The sequence below is a fragment of the Cottoperca gobio genome, chromosome 14 (genome assembly GCF_900634415.1).
Source record: "Cottoperca gobio chromosome 14, fCotGob3.1, whole genome shotgun sequence".
NCBI lineage: Eukaryota > Metazoa > Chordata > Actinopteri > Perciformes > Bovichtidae > Cottoperca > Cottoperca gobio.
Window position 1 is genome coordinate 13068033 of NC_041368.1, and position 20698 is coordinate 13088730.

Here is a 20698-nt window from a genome sequence, read left to right on the forward strand (position 1 = left end):
GTTACCTCAGTATAGACATGTATACACCTCATGTTATGCTGAAGCACTACAGGATTTAAAATGTCCTCAGCGTGTTTAAATGAAACTGACTGGGATCTGGAAGTGCCAATGAAATCCATCCTGCAAAAAACCTAGTGTATTTACAAAATCATCATTACACAACAATGATTGATAACGGCCATCTTACAAAACAAATCTTACAAAAATGGCACATGTGGACTCTTAAAGGAGTACATTTGTATATCAATTACTCAGCCCGTGTTACCTTGAATTCTCAAAGAGTACTTTGTTTTTCTCGCATGCCTCAACGGTGAACGAAGAATAAAAAAAACTAAAAAAGTCTTGATGAATTGAAGTAAATGGGGGCTGCGTTTAACAACAGAAAAACTATATTAAAACATCAATTCACAAGATCTCACACAACTCGTGGGGTATAATCCAAGTCTCCTTTATTCAGTTATATGTTCAGTACTTTCCAAACAAATGCATTTTCACTAAAACCTTACTATATAATACAATTTCACATAAGCAGTTGCTTGCGGTGGTGCGTTACTCGTCCACAATGTTTTAAATAGTAAGGTTCTAGCAAAGAAGCATAAAAAACAATGATTAATAATGGCCATCAACATTTCACTTTTGCATTCTGTTCTATTAATAATTCACCATTTTGAAAAATGGCACACATCATATACATCAACATTTCTCCAGTGAACGACTCGATTAATATCGATTCAGACTAGGAAACTGTGCGACAACACAGGTGTGAAGAGTTGTGTTCCAGAAAACCAACCAGCAGCAGCCATGTGCTGGACTTGGCTGCAGTTATGCTCTGGGTCACTTTGTTTGCTCTGTTTTGATTAAATGCAAATGTATTTGGAATAGTTTATGCACCTGGGAAAAACTCTATGACCTGGAATAACGGTGGCAGCACAAGAGGAAACTGCTGCCTTTGCCGCCACCTGGCAGCCTGATGGACACATTGAATATTTAATAAGTCTTTGGTGTTTACAGTTTAAAGTCATTATGGTCGTTAAGGTCAGTGTAGAGTAATTTACTCTTTCCTGACTACATTTTTACCACAGGGCTCCTTTACAGGACAGTGCCTCGAGGCTATAATGATGCCGAATCATTTTAAACGACGTTGTGCTTAATTTGTTGATCAAATCCTTCAAGTCAAAACAAAGTAGTCCACACATGGTGAACAAGGGTAGTTGCTTCCTTTGTCTGGTACGGATAACTCATCGGATATAATCTTTTAAAAAGTCAATCAAATATTATTCCCAGGCACAAAACAAGCTGTGTCGTCTTTCAGGAGGATTAAAGCAAAGGCGGAAGTGGGGAGGAGGGAACCGCCTGATATTCGTGTACTCTTCAACGGCACTGGGCTTTAATTGAATAATTACCTGAACAAAACAAAAACACCGAGTTAAATACAACACATGTGTGTCAGTTAATGTATTATAGTCAGTGTAACGGACTTAGGTTGAGGATAACGACTGATAACTATGCATAAATGGATGTATATTGATGCTCGGAAGATATAAGAAGAAACACTACCATCGAGTGGTGACGCGGCAGACGAGCACTTCCCGTGACGCAGAGAAACGCGGTAAAACGATATTCCGGTTTGTAGAAGGAGGACAGCAGCAGCAGCAGCATGGCATCCGACACAAGCACCATGGCTAACGTTAACGGACGAGAGACCGTCTCCCTGAACGGGGAGCCGGTCGTTAAGCGGCCACGAGAGAGCGTCTCGCAGGACACTTCCCTCCGCGTGCCGAAGGAGCCCCATAACAAAGTGACCGTTGTGCTCGGAGCGCAGTGGGGCGACGAGGGCAAAGGGAAAGTTGTGGACTTGCTCGCAATGGATGCGGATATTGTATGCAGGTGCCAGGTACTCATCTACACTATGGATTTTACTTCACAATTAACACTCAAAATGACTTCTTCATACATTTGCGTTGTTATTAACACGTCGGCTAACTGTAACATGGTGTTTGGTGACAGTCGTTACCGTTTAGTAGCCGTTAGCTAAATATTAATGAGAGGGTTCCGACGTCAACAACCTTGTCTGACCTCCCGGATGTGGAAGTGCTAAATTGATGCTAGTAAGAACTGCCTGCATGCTATTCATCTGGTCTTTTATCTGCTGCTGTGGTAGAGAAAATGTGTATTAAATCCAGCACATGACCTCCGCATACTGATAACTGTAGCCAGTGACTGTAACGTTATGTAACTCAATGACCGCCCAGCGGTTCTTCTGCCTCTTCGCATCCAACCCAGTGACATTTAGCAATGCATTTTTCTTCCTTTTTTTTTTTGCAAGGGGGTGGGGGGGCTGAATAATTTGACCCTGTTCCCCAAAATGAAACACAGGCTGATTTGTTGTTCAAGACCGTGGCACTATAACTGTCCTGGGTGTTGATGGCTTGTGTGAATGTTTTGTACTGTTTGCAGGGAGGCAACAATGCAGGTCACACTGTGGTGGTGGACTCAGTGGAGTACGACTTCCACCTGCTGCCTAGTGGAGTGCTCAACAAGAAGGCTCTCTCCTTCATTGGTACTACACTAGCCTTGTGTTTTTATTTTTTGAAAGACTTGAAGTTGGCGGCAGGATAAAGATCCTGATGGAACAATACACAAGTGTTTTTGTAGTAGCTAAAAACAAATGCCGATCTTGCACTAAATCCTACCTTCTTGAAGCTTATCATTGTATTTGTTTGTATTGAAGTTGATCTAAAGTGTTGATTCATTCATTCATTTTGTGTCTAATGGTGTCTCCACCCCATTTATATCAATGAGGGTAGACTAAATATTAGAAATGCTTCCAGTTCAACAGCATCACAAGCTACAAACTCCAAAATGACTATCACATTAAATCAACACTTCTCTGAAACAGTTTGAACAAAAATGTCTAACTTTCTTGGAGGTAGGGTTTATTGCAGTGCTATTGAATTAGACTGCATTAACTAGCATTTTAGCTAGGTGTTGCAAAGAAACTGAGTATGCATGTATATTGTAAAATCAACACATATTGCACATAAGACTAACAACTATAGTTACAAAAAGGATACTAGAATTATTGCCCAAAGCACCACAGCTGTATTAAAATGACAGAGGAAACACTGTTTATTTTACATTTCCTCTTTTATGGTAGATGTAAAAATATCCCGGTTTAATGTAAACATGGAAAGAGGAAACGAAAGGAACTTTTGGTTAAAGTGATTTGTAACAGAATAGCTTGTGTTGTATACATAAAACACTAGTTAGTTTGTGTTTCTCATAAGAAATGTCTTATGCAGCGATACATGACGTTGTTTCTGATGTGGTCTGTAAAAGTTTAATTTTGCGTTGCAGGCAATGGAGTGGTGATCCACCTACCAGGTCTGTTTGAGGAGGCTCATAAGAACCTGCAGAAAGGCAAAGGTAAAGTTTTCTAAACTTATTGTCTTCCCTACAAAGCAGTGTCTCATCAGTAAATAGTACGTTTTGACATGTTACAGTAGGAAATGGACAGATTGTTAATAAAATTAAAATAAATAAAACATAGCTGATTCCCATTCCATTCCTACTGGGACCAGTTAAAATGTCTGCTGTATAAAGATCTATTGTACCGTCTGACAACTTTATTTATGTCTTTTCTTCAAACTAGAAATGTAAATATATATTTTTAAACATGTAATTACTTTAATAGGCAGGTCCTAAAACGTATAAGGTGTGTTATGCATTTGTTTTAAGCCTTTTAGAAATGAACATCATTATCAGAGAATATGAAAAGGAACACACTGGGTATTGGTATTTGCTTCAAAAACATCTGTAAAAGATTTGTACCTAATACTCAAGAAACCTGTAATGAAATGGGTTGTTGTAGTAATAGATGTTTGCTGTAGTATCAACATGTCATGTGGGATTTGTTGTATTGCGTGCAGGATTACAAGGATGGGAGAAGAGATTAAAGATTTCTGATCGTGCCCACCTTGGTGAGTAATCATTTCCTTCGTTCAAATGTTTTGGTTAGAAATGTTTTCTTATTGACAGTCCCTTCTAACCGCCTCCAGTGTTCAACTTCCATCAAGCTGTTGATGGAATCCAGGAGCAGCAGCGGCAGCAACAAGAAGGGAAAAAGTAAATCTACTCTAAATAGTTTAAATAGTGCATATCTTTTAGGTGAAGTGTATATTATAATATGTAATTATTGATTACTGATTTATTAATGTTGTGTTTTTATTTGTTCTTCAGTTTGGGAACCACTAAAAAGGGTATCGGTCCAGCCTACTCCTCCAAAGCGGCTCGGAACGGTCTGCGAGTCTGTGACCTTGTCTCAGATTTCAAGGTTTTTGAGGACAAGTGAGTTTTTCAGTTTTTCTTTGATATTATTTGCATTAATGTGAAAATGTGAAAACTGTCTGTCTTGTATATCAAGTGAAATTATATTCTGACGGTGTATTTTGCATACAGAGGGCTGCAAGTTTTAGCGGACACTTACACTTTCTCCTCATCGCAGGTTTCGCATGTTGGCAGAACATTTCCTGACGATGTATCCAAAACTTAATGTGGACATCAACGGTGAACTGGAGCAGCTGAAGGTGAGGACATGTTATCATTCAGAGGCAGGAAATGCTGACAGAATCTCATCACACTCACATTATGTTCTGACGGAGTTCTGCAGTTGATACTGTGACAATAGACCTTTTTCATGGCAGACATTTTGACACAATTTAGGTTGAAGGCTGCTGTATTTATCTGCTTTGGTTTCAAGGTACTGGTGTTATACAAACTGACTAACTAGCATGGCAACAGAGAAATTGTTAATGCTTTCAATTGAAAGTGTGCTGTGAGAAATGGCTTTTAATAAGACTTTATTTGCTAGTTTCATATGATGGGATGTCTATTGCCTCATCTGAGTTTAAATGGTTGACTGTTATTTATGAGGTACATTAAACGCATAACAAATTTTTGCCTTGCAATACTCTCAAGTTTGACTGCGGGATCATGTGTGTTTTATGTGTTACTTAGCTGTATGAACCCAAAATAAGTAGATTTTGCTATGATTTCCATTAAACGGGTCAAAAAGATGCCGAAATAACTAAATCATGATGCCGATTCGTAAAGTCTTAATTCATGCTTTTTAATATCTGTCTGCAAGACACCATTAGAGTTGAAATTGGAATTTAATCTCTTGGACCTGGTCATTTCAAAAGTAGCTCACAAGCCCAAAAAGTGTAGGCACCCCTGGTCTAAGCCCTTGTTGGTCACTGTTTTTCAGGGATATGCAGAGAGACTGCGTCCTCTGGTGACTGATGGGGTGTACTTCATGCACAAAGCTCTTAATGGTCCCACTAAGAAAATCCTGGTGGAGGGAGCCAATGCTGCTCTGCTGGATATTGACTTTGGTGAGCAACACAGGGTTTGTGGAATTAATTGTTAAGATTGATGGATGTTTTTGCTTCCTTGGGTTAACAGATGTTTCTTTGTTCAGGGACGTATCCTTTTGTGACGTCTTCTAACTGCACTGTGGGAGGAGTGTGCACCGGTCTCGGTGTGCCACCATCATACGTTGGCCGAGTATACGGTGTCGTCAAAGCGTACACCACCCGGGTGGGCGTTGGTGCTTTTCCAACAGAGCAGGACAATGTGAGTAAAGACGCTTTTGAAAAATAAAGACAGTTTTTCAATGCGTAGATGAGAAAGATCCTGCTAATTAGAAATCAATGTTAGGAAGCTGAGATGTCGTCTATGTTGTGATGAAAGGATCAAAATGATCACACTGGCAATATACACTGCAAATATCTTTAGATGTTGAACCAACATTCAGGGTAAAAATACTAATAACATCTGAATGACCATTTTTAATATATATATATTAAAACATGTTGACCCAAAGAAGAGACACTCACCCAGGGATAAAATGAATCAAATACCCAGTATGAAAATAGAACAGTTCATACTAGTTCATATTGGCCCATGTACAGAATGAATCTATCTATCTATCTATCTATCTATATCTATATCTAATATAAATAAATAATGAGTTGCATACAGATTGACTCCTAATTGTGAACTGTAAAATAAAGCAAATATTTCAAAGGTTATCAAAAAATCCTGAGATGAATGCAGAACAATATATTACTGAACAAGGAAACGTTGGGTGTCAGATGTGAAAGGTGCTGCACAGAGATGGTGAGTAAATCACCTGGCCTTGGTCGACTATATTCCAGTTGTTATTCCAACTCAGACGTGGACAAAGCCACTACTTAATTCTGTCAATGTGGCACCGGACGCATTCACTTACACACTGCTAAAAGAATGTGGACAAATGCGGCCATGACCACCTCCAAATGTAGCGATCAGATCTCAATGCGTCACGTATTGGAGCTGTCAACTTGTGATTGGATCACCAAAGACTTATTTTAATGCTAGGGCCTAACGGGCCTAAACGGGCCCAAAGTCCCAGCATTGCAGATTCCCCTGTGGACCAAAAATGCCTCGGTGACTAAATCAATTGTGGGAAGGTGGAAAAGTAGTCTGCCAGCGATGTGCTCTTTAACAAGACGCATTCCCCCAGCGGATCAGTGGTTGTCAGTAGAAGAGTGTGGTTGTACTGGGCAGCTTCCACATGAGTGTGAAATTGAAGCAGGATGTTAACTGTAAAAGGGCACATGCAGCTGACTGTCCCTACACAGTTATATGTGTCAAAACGGAAATAATCAACACTTGCTGAATGATCTGCAGGATTTGTAAAGTAAATAATATAGTTTTATTTTCCAAAGAAGATGTTTTTCCTTTGTTTTCCACAGTTGACTGTGTGTGTGCTTCTTGTCTGTTGTATTTTAGGAGACTGGAGAACTGTTACAGTCCAGAGGGAGAGAGGTCGGTGTGACGACGGGCAGAAAGAGGCGTTGTGGTTGGCTGGACCTGATTTTGGTCAGATACGCTCACATGGTTAATGGATTCTCTGCGTAAGGAACAATCTCACCATTTCAGAATACAATCTGCTCCTGTTGCTGTAATTACAGTTCAGCTTCATGCTGCACACTGACTGTCCATGGTCATCAGGGTTGAACAGTGTCTTCTCTCCTTGCAGAATTGCCCTGACAAAGCTGGACATTTTGGACACGCTTGCTGATATTAAAGTGGGCGTGGCCTATAAGGTGGATGGACAGTCTCTACCAAGTTTCCCTGGTAGGTCTTCCCCTTTAAAAAAAAAAAAAGAAAATGTTTTAGAGATCTGATCTTTGTCTGCCCGTTACTGAACAAATAGTATTGAATTGGTTTATGTAGAGTAGGAATGCAACTTAATATTTTCATTATATATTTCCTATTGGCTAATCTATTTATCGGGTCTTTCAATCCATTAAAAGACCTGAAAGTAGTGAGAAATGCACTTCACAAGCTACGGAAACTAACGTCTTAAAATTGCTTTTTGTAAAACCCTTATTAGATGACCACAACAGATGTACAGTTACCCATGTGATGTAACACCTGTTAAAACAATGATGGTCGAGCAGAAAATCATTGCACATTTGAGAAGCTGGAACCAGTGAATGTTTGTTTTGCTTGAATAAAAGTCTGTAGACTATCATTCGTCTGCAGGACATGACTGCAAGGTGTAAATGTTTGGTCACATTTTATCTCGAAAATATTAATTTTTAAGACCATCCATCCACAAAGGTTTTTAATGCAAGGAACATGATTACTGTAAACACCGCAGAGGACCTGTATACTCTAAGGGATTATTATTTTCAGAGGCACTACTTAGGCTTTGGTTTCAGGTGAATGAGCGTGGCTTTTATGCTCCCTAATGTCTTATTTTACACAGGTCAGCTTATACTTCCTGGAAATGCATCATCTTTGGTTTTAAAAATCTGTTTCTCTCTGCTTGCATCGCCAAATCGAGCAAATTGAATTGTTAAGATAATGAACCAGAAGATGATAAAACGACTTCTGACTCATGCAAGACTGCAGCTGCTCCCGGACAGTCGGCATGTTATCCCTGATTTCATTGGTACATTTATCATCTTTTATGGGGCTATGTCTGAAGTGGCTCTTATCCTGATCCAGATTTGCGCTGCTGTTGTGTTGCAGTATTTGAACAGTATCACACACATCAGATAATAAAACATAGTTCTGGCATACGGACCTTAAATATCAGTAAAGGACGGTTGTCCAGCGTGTTGTTTTGAATCGTACAGAACCAAAACATTTCACCTTCCACTCAATGTTATTTACATGCTTCTGTTGTAGCAAACATGGACGTCTTGACGCGAGTGTCAGTGGACTACGAGACGTTGCCCGGCTGGTGCTGCAGCACCGAGGCAGCTCGGAGCTTCGAGGAGCTGCCGTCAAATGCACAAAGTTACATTCGCTTCATCGAGAACTTCCTGCAAGTGCCAGGTTTGTAAAGAGGCACTTTACATTAATGGATAGACTACATGCCAAACTGTTGCTTTCTTTGCCAAACCTGCCAGTCACACATTTTTTCTCTTTCTCTTTCTCATTTCAGTGAAGTGGGTTGGAGTTGGCAAGTCCAGAGAGAGCATGGTCAAACTGTTTTGATCCTTCTGCAGACCTGTAGTCCTCCTCAACAGCTCAGATAACACTTTCAGGTTTTGATAGGAATACCAGAGGAGTTTAAAATGCAAAAGTCTCCTAAAGGAAATACGTCACCAGCAAGGCTATTTGGGAAACTTTTAGTTGCTGCTTGTGCATCACATTTTCAATAATTCCTCTTAGATATAATTTATGTATTCCACATAATGTCCTCTATATTTATTAGGGTGTTCATTTTTAAAACTTGGTGTGAATGGATCGATCATTCTTTGTGCAGTTCTTTTCTTTTTAAGCATCTGAAGCTAATTAACCTTAATTGATATCTGTTGTTCATGTTTTTGTTTTTTTACATATAGTTGGAGAGCCATTGATGAACAGATGTAAAAGCCTTCGTATTAAAGGGCACAACACAATAAAATGAGAATTTTCAGGCTTTGTAATGAAATGGAGAAATGATTGACAGCCATTGTGCGATCAGTCTGATTTTGAATTTTTCTATTGAACAATTTTAAAAAACATGAATGCATCTCAGTTGTTAAGTTTGTAACAATGTTTTCATAATGATTGTTGGAATGAACATAGTGCTTTTTAAATCTTCCACAAAATGGATAAATCCACACAGCATTTGGATAGATGTTGTCTTCATAATGATTGAGGGGAAAGGAAGTCCACAAGGACACTGGGTGGTCTTTCAGGTGTTTGTGTAACTAAAGAAAATGGGCAGTATTGTACCAGAGTATCTCAATATGTTTCTTACGCCATTTCATTCACTGGCAATAATGTTAGTCTTATTCAGCTTGCGGTTATCAATAAAAGGAAACTTAACATTTATTGTTTTTGTTGGTTTGTCTTTTTTTCAGCTTTAAGTAAACGGTTTAGCCTTTAGAAGTCTGGAAGCATGTTTCTGAGAAGGTAATTAAATTGTTCTCAGGTAATTGATGTGAAGGTGTAAACATCTTCTATTATCAAAGCATTCTCACATTGTTCTTCTCCTGATGCGCAGCTACTGTTCATTTCTTAATAATCCTTATACGGGTTTAGAAGTTAAATAAGGTGACCAAAATGATTAACTTTTCTGATCATTGCCATCTTATTCATTATGCACACATTATATTTTACTGTCTGTTTACTGGCCAATATGAAATCTGCACCTGGGAGGATGTGTGATGCCGTTCAGCTGCGTGAATGTCTCCACATCAAAATATAAGCAAGATTAAAGATCCTCAACGATCAATAATTTAATATTATTGATTGATCAAATTAATATGTATAATACATGAGGTGTTGCTCGTAGTAAATCCACAGAACTATCACCTGACGGCAGCTCCCCTGAAGTCTACGGAGCTCTGGTTTTTCTTGGGGTTCTCATCGGTCACAGTGACGTCACCCATTGCTTGGTGGAAGACCGTTTTGAAGCCTCATGTGACCCGTGAGTGTGGAGCTAAGTACAAACGAATTTCTGGACAAGACATTGTTCTCGTCTTGTACGAAAACCGTACAAAACTAGTAGTGACCTGTCAATCACACGAGCATCATGCTGTATTGAAGAAGAACTGGTCAGTGAAATGTTAACTGAGGGAATTAATCAATTATTATGAGAAGTTGGGTCATTTTCTCATAGACTTCTATACAATAGGACTTATTTTTGTAACTCGTGGAATATGCCCCCTGCTTTTGGTGACAGCCCTGATAAACTCACAGTTCATTACCTGCTCAGTGCCATATGGCAGATCCACATGTGGAGCATTTAACAGCTAAAGTGGCAGATATTTCCCTTATGAAGTAGCAGAAGCCAAAAACAACTAAAAGGAGAGTACATGTTGGACTTGCGTTCGTCAGGTGGATAGAAACATTTATATCTGCTGAATGTGTAAATAGTCATCTGTTTAACGCATTTGTTACATTAACTTTAGTGAACAAATATATCTGCACCGTTCATCACGCACTGTTCAGCCTGTAGCATTTTTCTCTCCATCTTTCTTACTTTACACCCTCTTTAGTTAGTTGACTTCCTCTCAAGATTTAAAAGCTTTTCAGGACCAGGAGGTATTAGATTAAAGTGTAAAGTGGATTCCTTGGCAAATCGATTGGAGGTGTAACTGTGTCCTGGAGCTTCTCAGATTTTGCAATCTAATGCGTTAAAGGCCACACACACACACTCACACTCACACACACACACACACACACACACACACACACACACACACATAGGTGTTTTCTGCTCTTCACACCGATAAGGCCCCGGTTGATGTTGCTGTACATATGCTCGGAAATGATGTAATGTTATGTCATTAAAGTCTGTATACAGATGAAAATAACAAAGGTTGATAACCTTCATTATGATCTCAACATCTGTAAAGTAACTGCATCTTGCATGGTTGTAAAACATGAAACTGAGAATCTCATTAAGAAATACTGTACTGGAGTTCATTGTTATTCATTAAATATATATATATATATATATATATATATATATATATATATATATATATATAGACTTGCTGTTTATGTGCTTCTATCCTATAGAGTAAAAAACATTTTTCTGATGTTTTTTCTTCTACTCAACGCCGAAAGTGCACCTTCTGTTAAATGAACAAAGTTGCCGACGTTTGCTAACCAATAAATGTCCAGTCCAAGAAGTCACTGCATCATCAAAAATGGCAGAAAGCGAACTTACAGTAGATGCATGAAGGCTTAATTGAAAATAAAGTGCTCATAATAGCAGTGTAGTCCTCCTCCCCCCTCACGTTTCTGTCCTCCCCCTTCCTCTCCTCTGTTTACTACCACCTACCTTTGCTTGTAAGCACATTTATCATCAGGTCAATCAATTTGAGCTGTTATTCAAGTGTAGCTACTTCTCAGATGTTCATCCCGCATCAGATCTCTTTCCAAAATCTGTCTCGGGGTTTTCCCCCCCCATTGCCTGGATGTTAATTCATTTACTTTAAACCGTACATCCTATAAAAAGGACACCTGGAATTGAAGCCATCAACCTACGAGAAGTAAGGATTTTTAGATTTTCTCATGTTAACTCTGACCAAGAGTTTGATGGATAAGACTCACTTTCTTTTATATGATGTGATGTGATCATAAGGGGTTGTGGAGGTAATGTAGAGATCCAATTATATCCATCTTCCATGAGTGTTATTTGAATCAGTTTCCCTGACTAGGATTTATGCAGCAGGAGGGAAACGTTTTGTGTGAGCAATTTTGCTTTTCCTGCAGTATTTTCTCCTTGTGTATATATCATAGAGTTACAACTACATTTATAAATAATCATTCCTTTATTTATTTCCTTAAACTTTCCTCATACTGCACCGTGTCATGAGTTTTGTAGCCACAGCAATAAGACACCTGTTTCATTGGGGTTGGACTGTGTTCAGTTTTTCTAAAAGCAGAGAGGCAGCAGCTCTCACACAGATTGAATTGAAGGAGCTAAATGTATTTAACAGTTTATTTGGTGAGTGCATGGAATAAATCAAATTCTGCTGCTCAGCAAGTAGAGACCAAGTCCAAAGTATTTACAGGAAGAAATACAGAAAGATGTGTCGAGTTCTATCATTACGAATTATACTCATTTCATGGATGCTTTTAAATGCATTTCACATAATTTACTTGTCTAATGTATTGCTCAAAGATTATGATACACACCCATGTCTTGTTCATTTAGTTATTAGTGATATGAGAGCATCTGTTTCTTACACCTAACAGTGTTGATAGGTGGCATGTGCTTATCTTACTAAACTAGTAAACAACATCTCGTGTGTATTAAATGTGTTTATGTAAGCTGAATGCTTAGGGAAAAACAAAGTTTACATTGTTACATATATTAGTATTTCCATTGCTCAAAGGTACCTAACATGAAAAATAAAAGTCCTTATATGTATAATATGTACAAACTGCATTGATCCAATATTTTCATGTCACATGAAATCCCACCATTTTACGGTTCCTGTAAGGAGTAAAACAATTAATAATTTAATGTTGCAGACTCATCTTTCTCAGGAGGGCGTGTCAAATATTTAATCCAATCAGATGTGATAGATGAGGATCAGCTGATCAATAGAGCGCCATACAGCCATGGTGTGCAACTGGCGGTCAGTTTCAAAAAATGCTTTTTTCAACTCCCCCTATGAGTAATAAATGTGTGAAAACTTGTAGGTACGTCCAATCGAGACAAGACAAGTATTTTCTCACTGAATGCTTGAAAAGAATAACCAATGCAACAGTACAAAGATGCTCCACTAACTGTTCACATTGGCTTTTGATATGTTTTAACTATACAGTATTCTAATGCATAAAGGTTAACTGAAATCAAATTGTTCATTTAAAAAGAATTACACGTTGGCATTATTCCTGACTGATGAAATGTGATTTTAGTTGGAATTTAAAGTAAAGATGTCAAATGTGTGGCCGACGTTCACTAAGACGTTTACAGACTTATGTGCTCATATGTATCAAATTCTCCAGATGCTTTGTAGACAGCTTCAAAGACTTAAAGGAGCAGTGCGTAGGATTTAGGGGGATTCATTGGAAGAAATTGAATATAATATTCATAAATATGTTTTGTGTATAATCACCTGAAACTAAGAATCGTGTTTTCATTTACAACTCGTTTCCTTATTGTTCTGTGGCCGTAAATATGGTATAAGGAGTACGCCCCCTAGGGTTCAACACAATGAAATGCATCTCTTAATGGATGGAGAGAAGAAAAGTTGATTTTGTTTGTTTTTCCCCGTCCAGTGTTACAAAATATTAATGAGAAGGAAATAAAGCTTTAATATCAAACTGATAAAGATAATCTGTATTTGTTAAGATTACTGGTATAAGGACAGTGTTTATGTCGATGATATTGTAATATATTTTTTATTATATCTATTGATACCCTATATGCAAATAAATTAATGTTATAATAAACTATCCCACTTTTATTTAACTTTGATTTAGGTGTTGTAGGCTATGCTATTCATATATTTGAGCAAAATAACATTACTTAAATTCACAATGTGTTAAAACTAGCTGAACTAGTCTCTTTTTAATAATACAATTACACAATTTGACTATCAACATATTTAAGCAACTGAATTGAATGTAATAGCCTGTAAGTCCTCACTGCTAGATGCCTCTCAATCCAACACACTGGACCTTTACTAGAGATCTGCAGGTACACAGCAGAACAGCTGCACACCCTCATGACTCGGTAATATCCAACCCCACCATCGACCACCACAGCAGTAAACTAATGGGACCCCTCGGTCTGCTCGATCCCAGAAACCTGCTCTTCTGTCACGGTCCAGATTACTCCCACAAACTCTCCCTTCACGGGTACGAAATACACAATCATCCAGTCTGTGAGTAACAATTAGTAACTTTCGGCTCCTGATTAGGATTACATTTATTTAATGGAGATGTCCAGGATTGCTTGACTGATTATTGATTGATCACCATCTTCTAAACTCCCCATTCAGCAGCTGTAGATACAGACTCCTCACATCCTTTGTGGTCAGAAGCAACAGCATTGATTCTGTCAGGAGGCAACATGAGTTTTCCTCAAGTAATACACACAAAAAGCCTCATCCACAAAATCAACCATTTAAAATCAAACAACAAGATATGGCGGCGAGCTGCTCGGCATCAAGTTCCCGTTTGTGTTTTCCTTTGAAATGCTTTGTTTAGCTGAGTAAAATATTTGGTCTTCATAGACAGTGAAGGTCGGCCCTGACTGAGCAACACTGAAGCATCTTGGGTATTCGCCCACTTAGTCTTCTTCTTCTGTGCCGCCCATTTCACTCTCTTTCAATAAACGAAAAACATTAAAATTGTACTACTTATAAATGGGATTTCTTCATAGCAGTTCTGTGAAACTATTACTTATATTGTTAATACAATAACAGTAAAATAATAATGCAACATTAGCACACAGTTTTTACTCATATAGTTGTGTGTAATGTTTTAGTTTATATGAAGAGTCTCAATTAAGAACATATTCTCTAATTTTTTAGTGGTGCAGAGCCAAAAATATAAAGAACATTAGCAACAAACCGTTTTTTATTATTAACCATTAGCAAATGTTAGCATGCTAACACGCTAAACTGTGAACGTGGTTTGTAGAATGCTCCAAGAATTGCATCAGCATGTTAGCATGCTACTATTAGCATGTTAGCATGCTAATAGTAGCATTTAGCTCAAAGAGACTACAGCCTCGAAGATGCAGGGAAACAGTGTTAAAAGTTCAAACCTGCCTTATATTCGTTGTTTGATTTGTAAATAATTGTATTATTACAATTTGCTATTATAACGTGGTTGCTATTTATAATTTTGCTATATTAATTTTGTAAAGACTTTCATTTTTTTTATTCCCTGCACTATACTGATACTGACGCATACTGTTTGTGTAGGATGGATTAGACTGTGGTATATAAATATTGTTCACATAGTATGTTCATGTCTCACTTAACGATGGCCACTTTGTTGTTTTATATCCTATGCATTCTTACTTTGATGCAAAATGTTGTTTGCTCTGTTAATTAACATGAAAACATTATGACACTGGGTATTCTGTCCTCTTGCATTGTTCATCATAATTACAGCTGTGGGATATTTTATCCATCTCTCGCTCTCTCTCTCTCACACACAAACACACGCACACACACACACACACACACATACACACACACACACACACACACACACGCACACACACACGCACGCACACACACACGCACACACACACACACACACACACACACACACACACACACACACACACACACACACACACACACAGAAAGAGAGCAGCAGCAGTTCTGTCGAGCAGGTTTTGTGGAAGATGGGGGATTGTAAGCAGAATAAAGGGTGGCTGAGCTTGCTTCCCCCTGCAGAGTTGGCAGTGTAACACCAATCAGATCTTAATGGCTCTCAAACATTGATCCCATGGAGGTATCGATATGACTACAGCCACTACACTGCAATATGGATATTCAGTTCAACGCTAATTCACAAAAGAAAACAATGGAATAGGAAAAATTGTACTTACAGATTGAAACAAATGCAGCGTCTTTATATCATTATGTCTGTATATCTTTACCTACTTTATGAAAAACTAACTCCAGCTCTATCTATGCATCTCTCTTTCTCTATGTAATTCACTATCTCACTCTATATGAAGTCAGTTTGATTGAGTATCTTTTTCTCTCTTGTGTGGTCAGCAACAGCCTCCCTTGCTCCCCCCCACCCCTCACACACACACACACACACGCACACACACAGCTCCCTGTGTGCGGCTGCATGAACTCATGAAACACTATGCATGAGGCGACTGATACTCTGGATTCTTATGATCCTTTATTTTGAGGTAAGCACACGCCGGCTGGACAGTCCGGCGCGTTGGTCTGTACTATACATTTTACGGACCCGGAGGGACCCTAAGTGGTGATAAAACGGGATTACTACAGCGATGGCTCGGTTGCAGCAGCACTGTTGGCACTTAATGCAAGATGTATTACAATTTTGTTTTGTCTAGTGGTGTATGATCAGCCTGGTGTTGCAGTCTGAGGTAGGTATGCAGCAGATACTGTGCTGTTGATAGATGTTGGATGGGCAGTTCTTTTTAACTGTGTAGTTGGGACAGAGTGTTCCTGATGTTTTTTATATTTAACAAAAAAAAGTAGATTATTGTGTTTTTTAAGTAATTAATGAACTATATTGTTAATCACAGTCAATTAAACATGTATTGTTCTATTTGTCTCCTTTTGGTTGTTTTCAAATGCATGTAATGTATATAAATTAATCTTACCAATACGTTTGACATACACTGCTATCACTTGGCTTTTATTGTGTTCAATTTGGTAAGTGAACGGTCTCTTTGTGTATTCCCAGCAGCTGTAAAACTCTGGACAGAAGTATATATTTTGCTGTCACCATGTGACAGTTTATTGCCTTAATTTTGGATCAAGATCAACGGATCTGCTGACTCATGGGCTGCAGTCACCGAACTTAAGAAGACTGGAGTTTGTCTTTTTGTCTTTTTCTTAGTCTAGCTTGCAGTCTAGTGATGCAGAGTCAACTGGGAAGTGGCAGGCCTACTGGTCAAAATGATAAAGATATTTCTCTCTGAAATCATTTTCAAAATTTCGGGGACGAAGGGAGTGTCAGACACATCCATCATTAGTCAACTCCGTCGCTTCAACAAGGTAAAGATGCACCAGAGTGCAGCGCCTTGGCTCTCCAGGATCACTTTTAAATGAGAATGTCCTCTTGGTTTGAGCCGACGATGACCAACATCATCACACCGAAGCGGGTTTCACGGCTGGACATCTAACGTTTCTGCTCCTCTAATGTTTTACAAAGATATGTGCTGTATTTGGAGGAACCTGCACTTTACCATATTTCTTCTCCAACTGCTGATCTGCATCACCTAAAGGATTCACACGACATGAGCAACTCTGTGTGACACTGTCCCGGCTTGAGAGCTTCACCTTGTTGTGGCCTGTCATCGAGTATCATCCTCACTAATGACAGCTTTTGTGATTTTGTGAACATATTTCTTCTCTTATTTAAAATCAAAAAAGTGTCTCTGCTTCTATCTAGTGTCCCCTCCTTCAGAGTGTGAGGTGGACGGGCTCCCCAGTGGCTACGGATCCAGAGACTCCATCCTAAGACCTGGGGCGGAGAGGGACTGGAAAAGACGAAGGCGTGGGCAACTAAGGCGAATTGACAGGTAAGCTCTGCTATTATGGCTGCATCTGTCTGTGTATTCATGACATCGATCATTTAGTCACTCGTGCAGTCACATCTGCTCGAAGTGTCGGGCGAGTCGGATGACTGGCGTTTTATGTGATGTTGCATTTACTGTGTGTCAGCAGTGTGGGGAGACCATTTAAATCCTCATGTGCAGCTAATGAGCTGGTTGCTGCAGGCCTGTATAAAGCTGTGTTTGCTGTCAGACAGGCGCTGTGGTCAGTAAGAAACTCTTGTGTTTGTGTTGTTGCTGATGTTTCAGCTGCAGCAGCTGGGATCCGAGCCACACCAGCACCGCTGAGGCTGGCACAGGGAAACAGCAGCCTGCGTTTGGACTGGGTGGAGGTACAACAATGCGCTGCTCCACCCTACTCGGCATCCTCACGGGGGTGCTTCTCTACTTGGTGCTGGGAGCTGTGGTGTTCCGCGCCTTGGAAGCTCCACGTGAGGAGGGCAAGCACATGCAGCTGCAGGACGCGCGGCGGGGCTTCTTGTTGAACTTCACCTGCATGGGCCCAGACGACCTACAGACCCTCATAGAGGTACAGCAGAACTTCTGATAACAGATGCACTCATTATGCAGTTTGAATATGTTCAACTGATTGAACAAGCACCTATCAACAGTGCAGTCTCTTGAAGACAGCGAAGCCACTCTTTCTCTGTTCTGTGTCTACAATTTCCAGTGGGTGGGGCTTCATAGTGGGTAGGGGAGCTCAAGTGTCTCCTCCTCTTGTGTTCACAGTCTGTGGCTCACAGTTGTGGCACACCACAACCACTACTGTGTCAATGTTGTGCTACCTAGAGCTGTGGTTCACCAACATTTTGGGGCTTGAGACCCCTTCAATTTGAGCAATATATGTTGCCTCAGCGCAGGTTATGGCCGAAGAGTTGTGAGCAGTTACACTAAAACAGGGATTTTTCTTCTCAGCTCTGATCATTTGAACGATTTTTACTCGCTGAAGAGTTAACATATTCAGTGTTTCACAAAATAGCCTCCCCCCCTTCTTGTCACGTAAGTCATATTGTGATTCAGATGTTTGATTTATAGATGACTTTGCAAACGAAACACTACTATTGTTACTTTGTACAAAAAAAGCTGAAATGTCTTGACATAAGTATTTGAAAAATAAATTGAAGCGGATCATTTTACCGGAATATTTCCTTTAAAATCATAGTGAGGAGAAATTGTGTGTGTACTGTCTTTCCCTCACTATCTACTTCTGTCCAACACACAACGTGTTCTGAAGCTTAGAGACTGGACACCTCTTGTAGCTAAAAATACATTTTGGCCTGACTGCTTCACATTTTATGTTCATTGGGAAATTGTTTTACTCTTATTTTATCGTATTGCATGAGTTGTGTGGGTCATCAGGCTGACCCTTCAGATTTGTAAAGTGTTTGGAGCTGGTCAGTGACGCTGTGTGTGACCCTGTTGGAGCAGTACAGTGTGACTGTGGGCCAGAAAACAGGTGTGGTCAGAGCGGCTATATTAGGATGGGTCTCTGTGTGTATGTGTGTGAGAGTGTGTGTGCGTGCATGCGTGCTGGGCTCCTGAGATATTTGTCATCCAGTCCTAGCTACAGAATGAAAGCTGTAAATTATGTTTTTTCAATTAGCCTTTACAAAAAGGATAAAGGGACTGAAGGACATGATAGAAATAAACTAGGCCACATTTTTTGTATTTGAAGGGCGAGCTTCTTATGAGCGTCCTGTTTAAATGAAAAGACTAATGAGGACATGTATCATGGTTCATTATATTAGTATTGAATGGATGATTAATATGGAAGCCCGAAATGATCAATAACATTTTGTGAAATAATTGAAAAGATTGTTAAAATGTAGCTTATTTTTATTTCTATATGCCCTTTATCCCATGTGTTAAGCTTTATTGACACATTTTATTTCATAATGTCGTGCTTCATAATAGAGGTGTTGTCAACAGTCACCGCCCCTTTACCTTTCAGTCTATCACCAATCACATGCCCTCTCTGAAGCTAGCACAACTTTAGCCAGTAAGAGTAATAACAATACTAAAGTTATTCTGAATTACCAACCAACGGAAGAAGGTCTCTCTGCAGGGTGCACAGTAGGCCTACTACAGGACATGCCTAGCCCAGTAGGCTACATGATACGCTCTCATAATTGTTGCAGTTTGGTTAGGTTTAGGCACCAAAGCTACTTGGTTAGGCTTCTCATGCTACCTTTCTAGCCGGCTAACTAGCTAGGCCGGCTTGTGAGCTTGGAATATTACTCACCAGGGCCGTAGCTAGGTTCTCAAGTTTGGGTGGGCTTAGGCCAGAGGTCAGGTGGAGCTGTGTGCACCTGCATGGCAGTACAATTACATTAAAGGAATTAAAGGAATTAAAAGAAAGGAGATGGCATGATGATGGAGAAGTAAGTCTGGGAGTTTTTCACTGAGCAAAGCCACTACACACCCATAGAGTTTTGTGCTGGTTGCGTCGTCAATATATTAGTCATGTTAGCCAGGTCCATGTTACCTGGCCTTAGTCATGTTGACATGTCTTAGGAGTAGGGTGGACTTCACATCCTCTAGGGGGGTCCGGTGGCATGCTCCCCGGGGCAGATTGCTTTTAACATTTCAAAGTGAATTGTCTGCATCTGGTGCACTTTGAGAGCAACATGAAGATGCTAGATCTAATATAACTGTGTGGTTTTTGGTAAGGGGAGGGGGCACAACTCTCAACACTAATATGAAAAATATATCAATCAATCAAAGTATAAAAAATACCATAACAATGACAATTAAGTGAAATATTTTCATTTTGAAAACGTTATTCTTCAAAAAGGAGCATGAACCGGGAATCCCAGTTTCTTTCATTTGGATGTGAATTTATAATTGTTTCTTACTAAATGTATACTTGCTAATCTCTGTGAGCCCATGGGGCTGGGCTGAAAATATAAGAATGTTTGCCCTTACTGTTGAAAAAAAGAAAGAAGCTGAGATGGTAATAATTACAAAGCAACAGACATATTTTCTTCTTTAATTTATCATCATAAAAACATTGAATGATTGGAGAAAACACTGACACCAATTTCTAATAGGACACAGGTCCCCCTTGCCCAAAATAAAGCACATTTGTATAATCTGGTGTGCTTTAAGACAAAATGCCTATCCACTCTTAAACACACCATCTGTCTTTCAGACACTTGTAGGTGGTAGCATCACATAATTCCTTCTCTTTTTGAGAGCGATCTGTCACGCTGTTGTGATTCAGATGCCATAGAATGTCACTTTTTTATTTTAGGCTGAAGCCCATCTAAAATAGGCCTCGCTACGCCACTGTTACTCAGTATTAACGTGAAGAGCCAGTGTCAGCATTGTTAGCTAGCTCCTGTTGGCCAGAGCGGACACAGAAAAAGACTCTCTGTCTTTTCCTTCTTTACAGAG

The 20698-nt window shown here is 39.4% G+C and overlaps 1 protein-coding gene across 1 annotated transcript; it reads left to right on the forward strand.

Moving 5' to 3' along the window:
- The first annotated feature begins 1335 nt into the window (after positions 1–1335).
- Positions 1336–9381, forward strand: adssl (adenylosuccinate synthase, like). Its single transcript, XM_029448740.1, has 13 exons — positions 1336–1894; positions 2458–2560; positions 3358–3426; positions 3930–3980; positions 4059–4125; positions 4240–4347; positions 4505–4586; positions 5267–5393; positions 5480–5634; positions 6835–6959; positions 7085–7182; positions 8245–8394; positions 8504–9381. Exons 1-13 carry the CDS (start codon positions 1658–1660, stop codon positions 8554–8556), a joined length of 1425 nt encoding a protein of 474 aa, XP_029304600.1. The 5' UTR covers positions 1336–1657; the 3' UTR covers positions 8557–9381.
- Positions 9382–20698: the final 11317 nt, after the last annotated feature.

Bases quoted from the DNA above. Each gene is read 5' to 3' on its own strand.
- adssl (XM_029448740.1), top strand. From the start codon at position 1,658: ATGGCATCCGACACAAGCACCATGGCTAACGTTAACGGACGAGAGACC. The intron at 2,561-3,357 runs GTACTACACTAG...TTTGCGTTGCAG, and splicing joins GAAGGCTCTCTCCTTCATTG to GCAATGGAGTGGTGATCCAC. The intron at 4,587-5,266 runs GTGAGGACATGT...ACTGTTTTTCAG, and splicing joins GTGAACTGGAGCAGCTGAAG to GGATATGCAGAGAGACTGCG.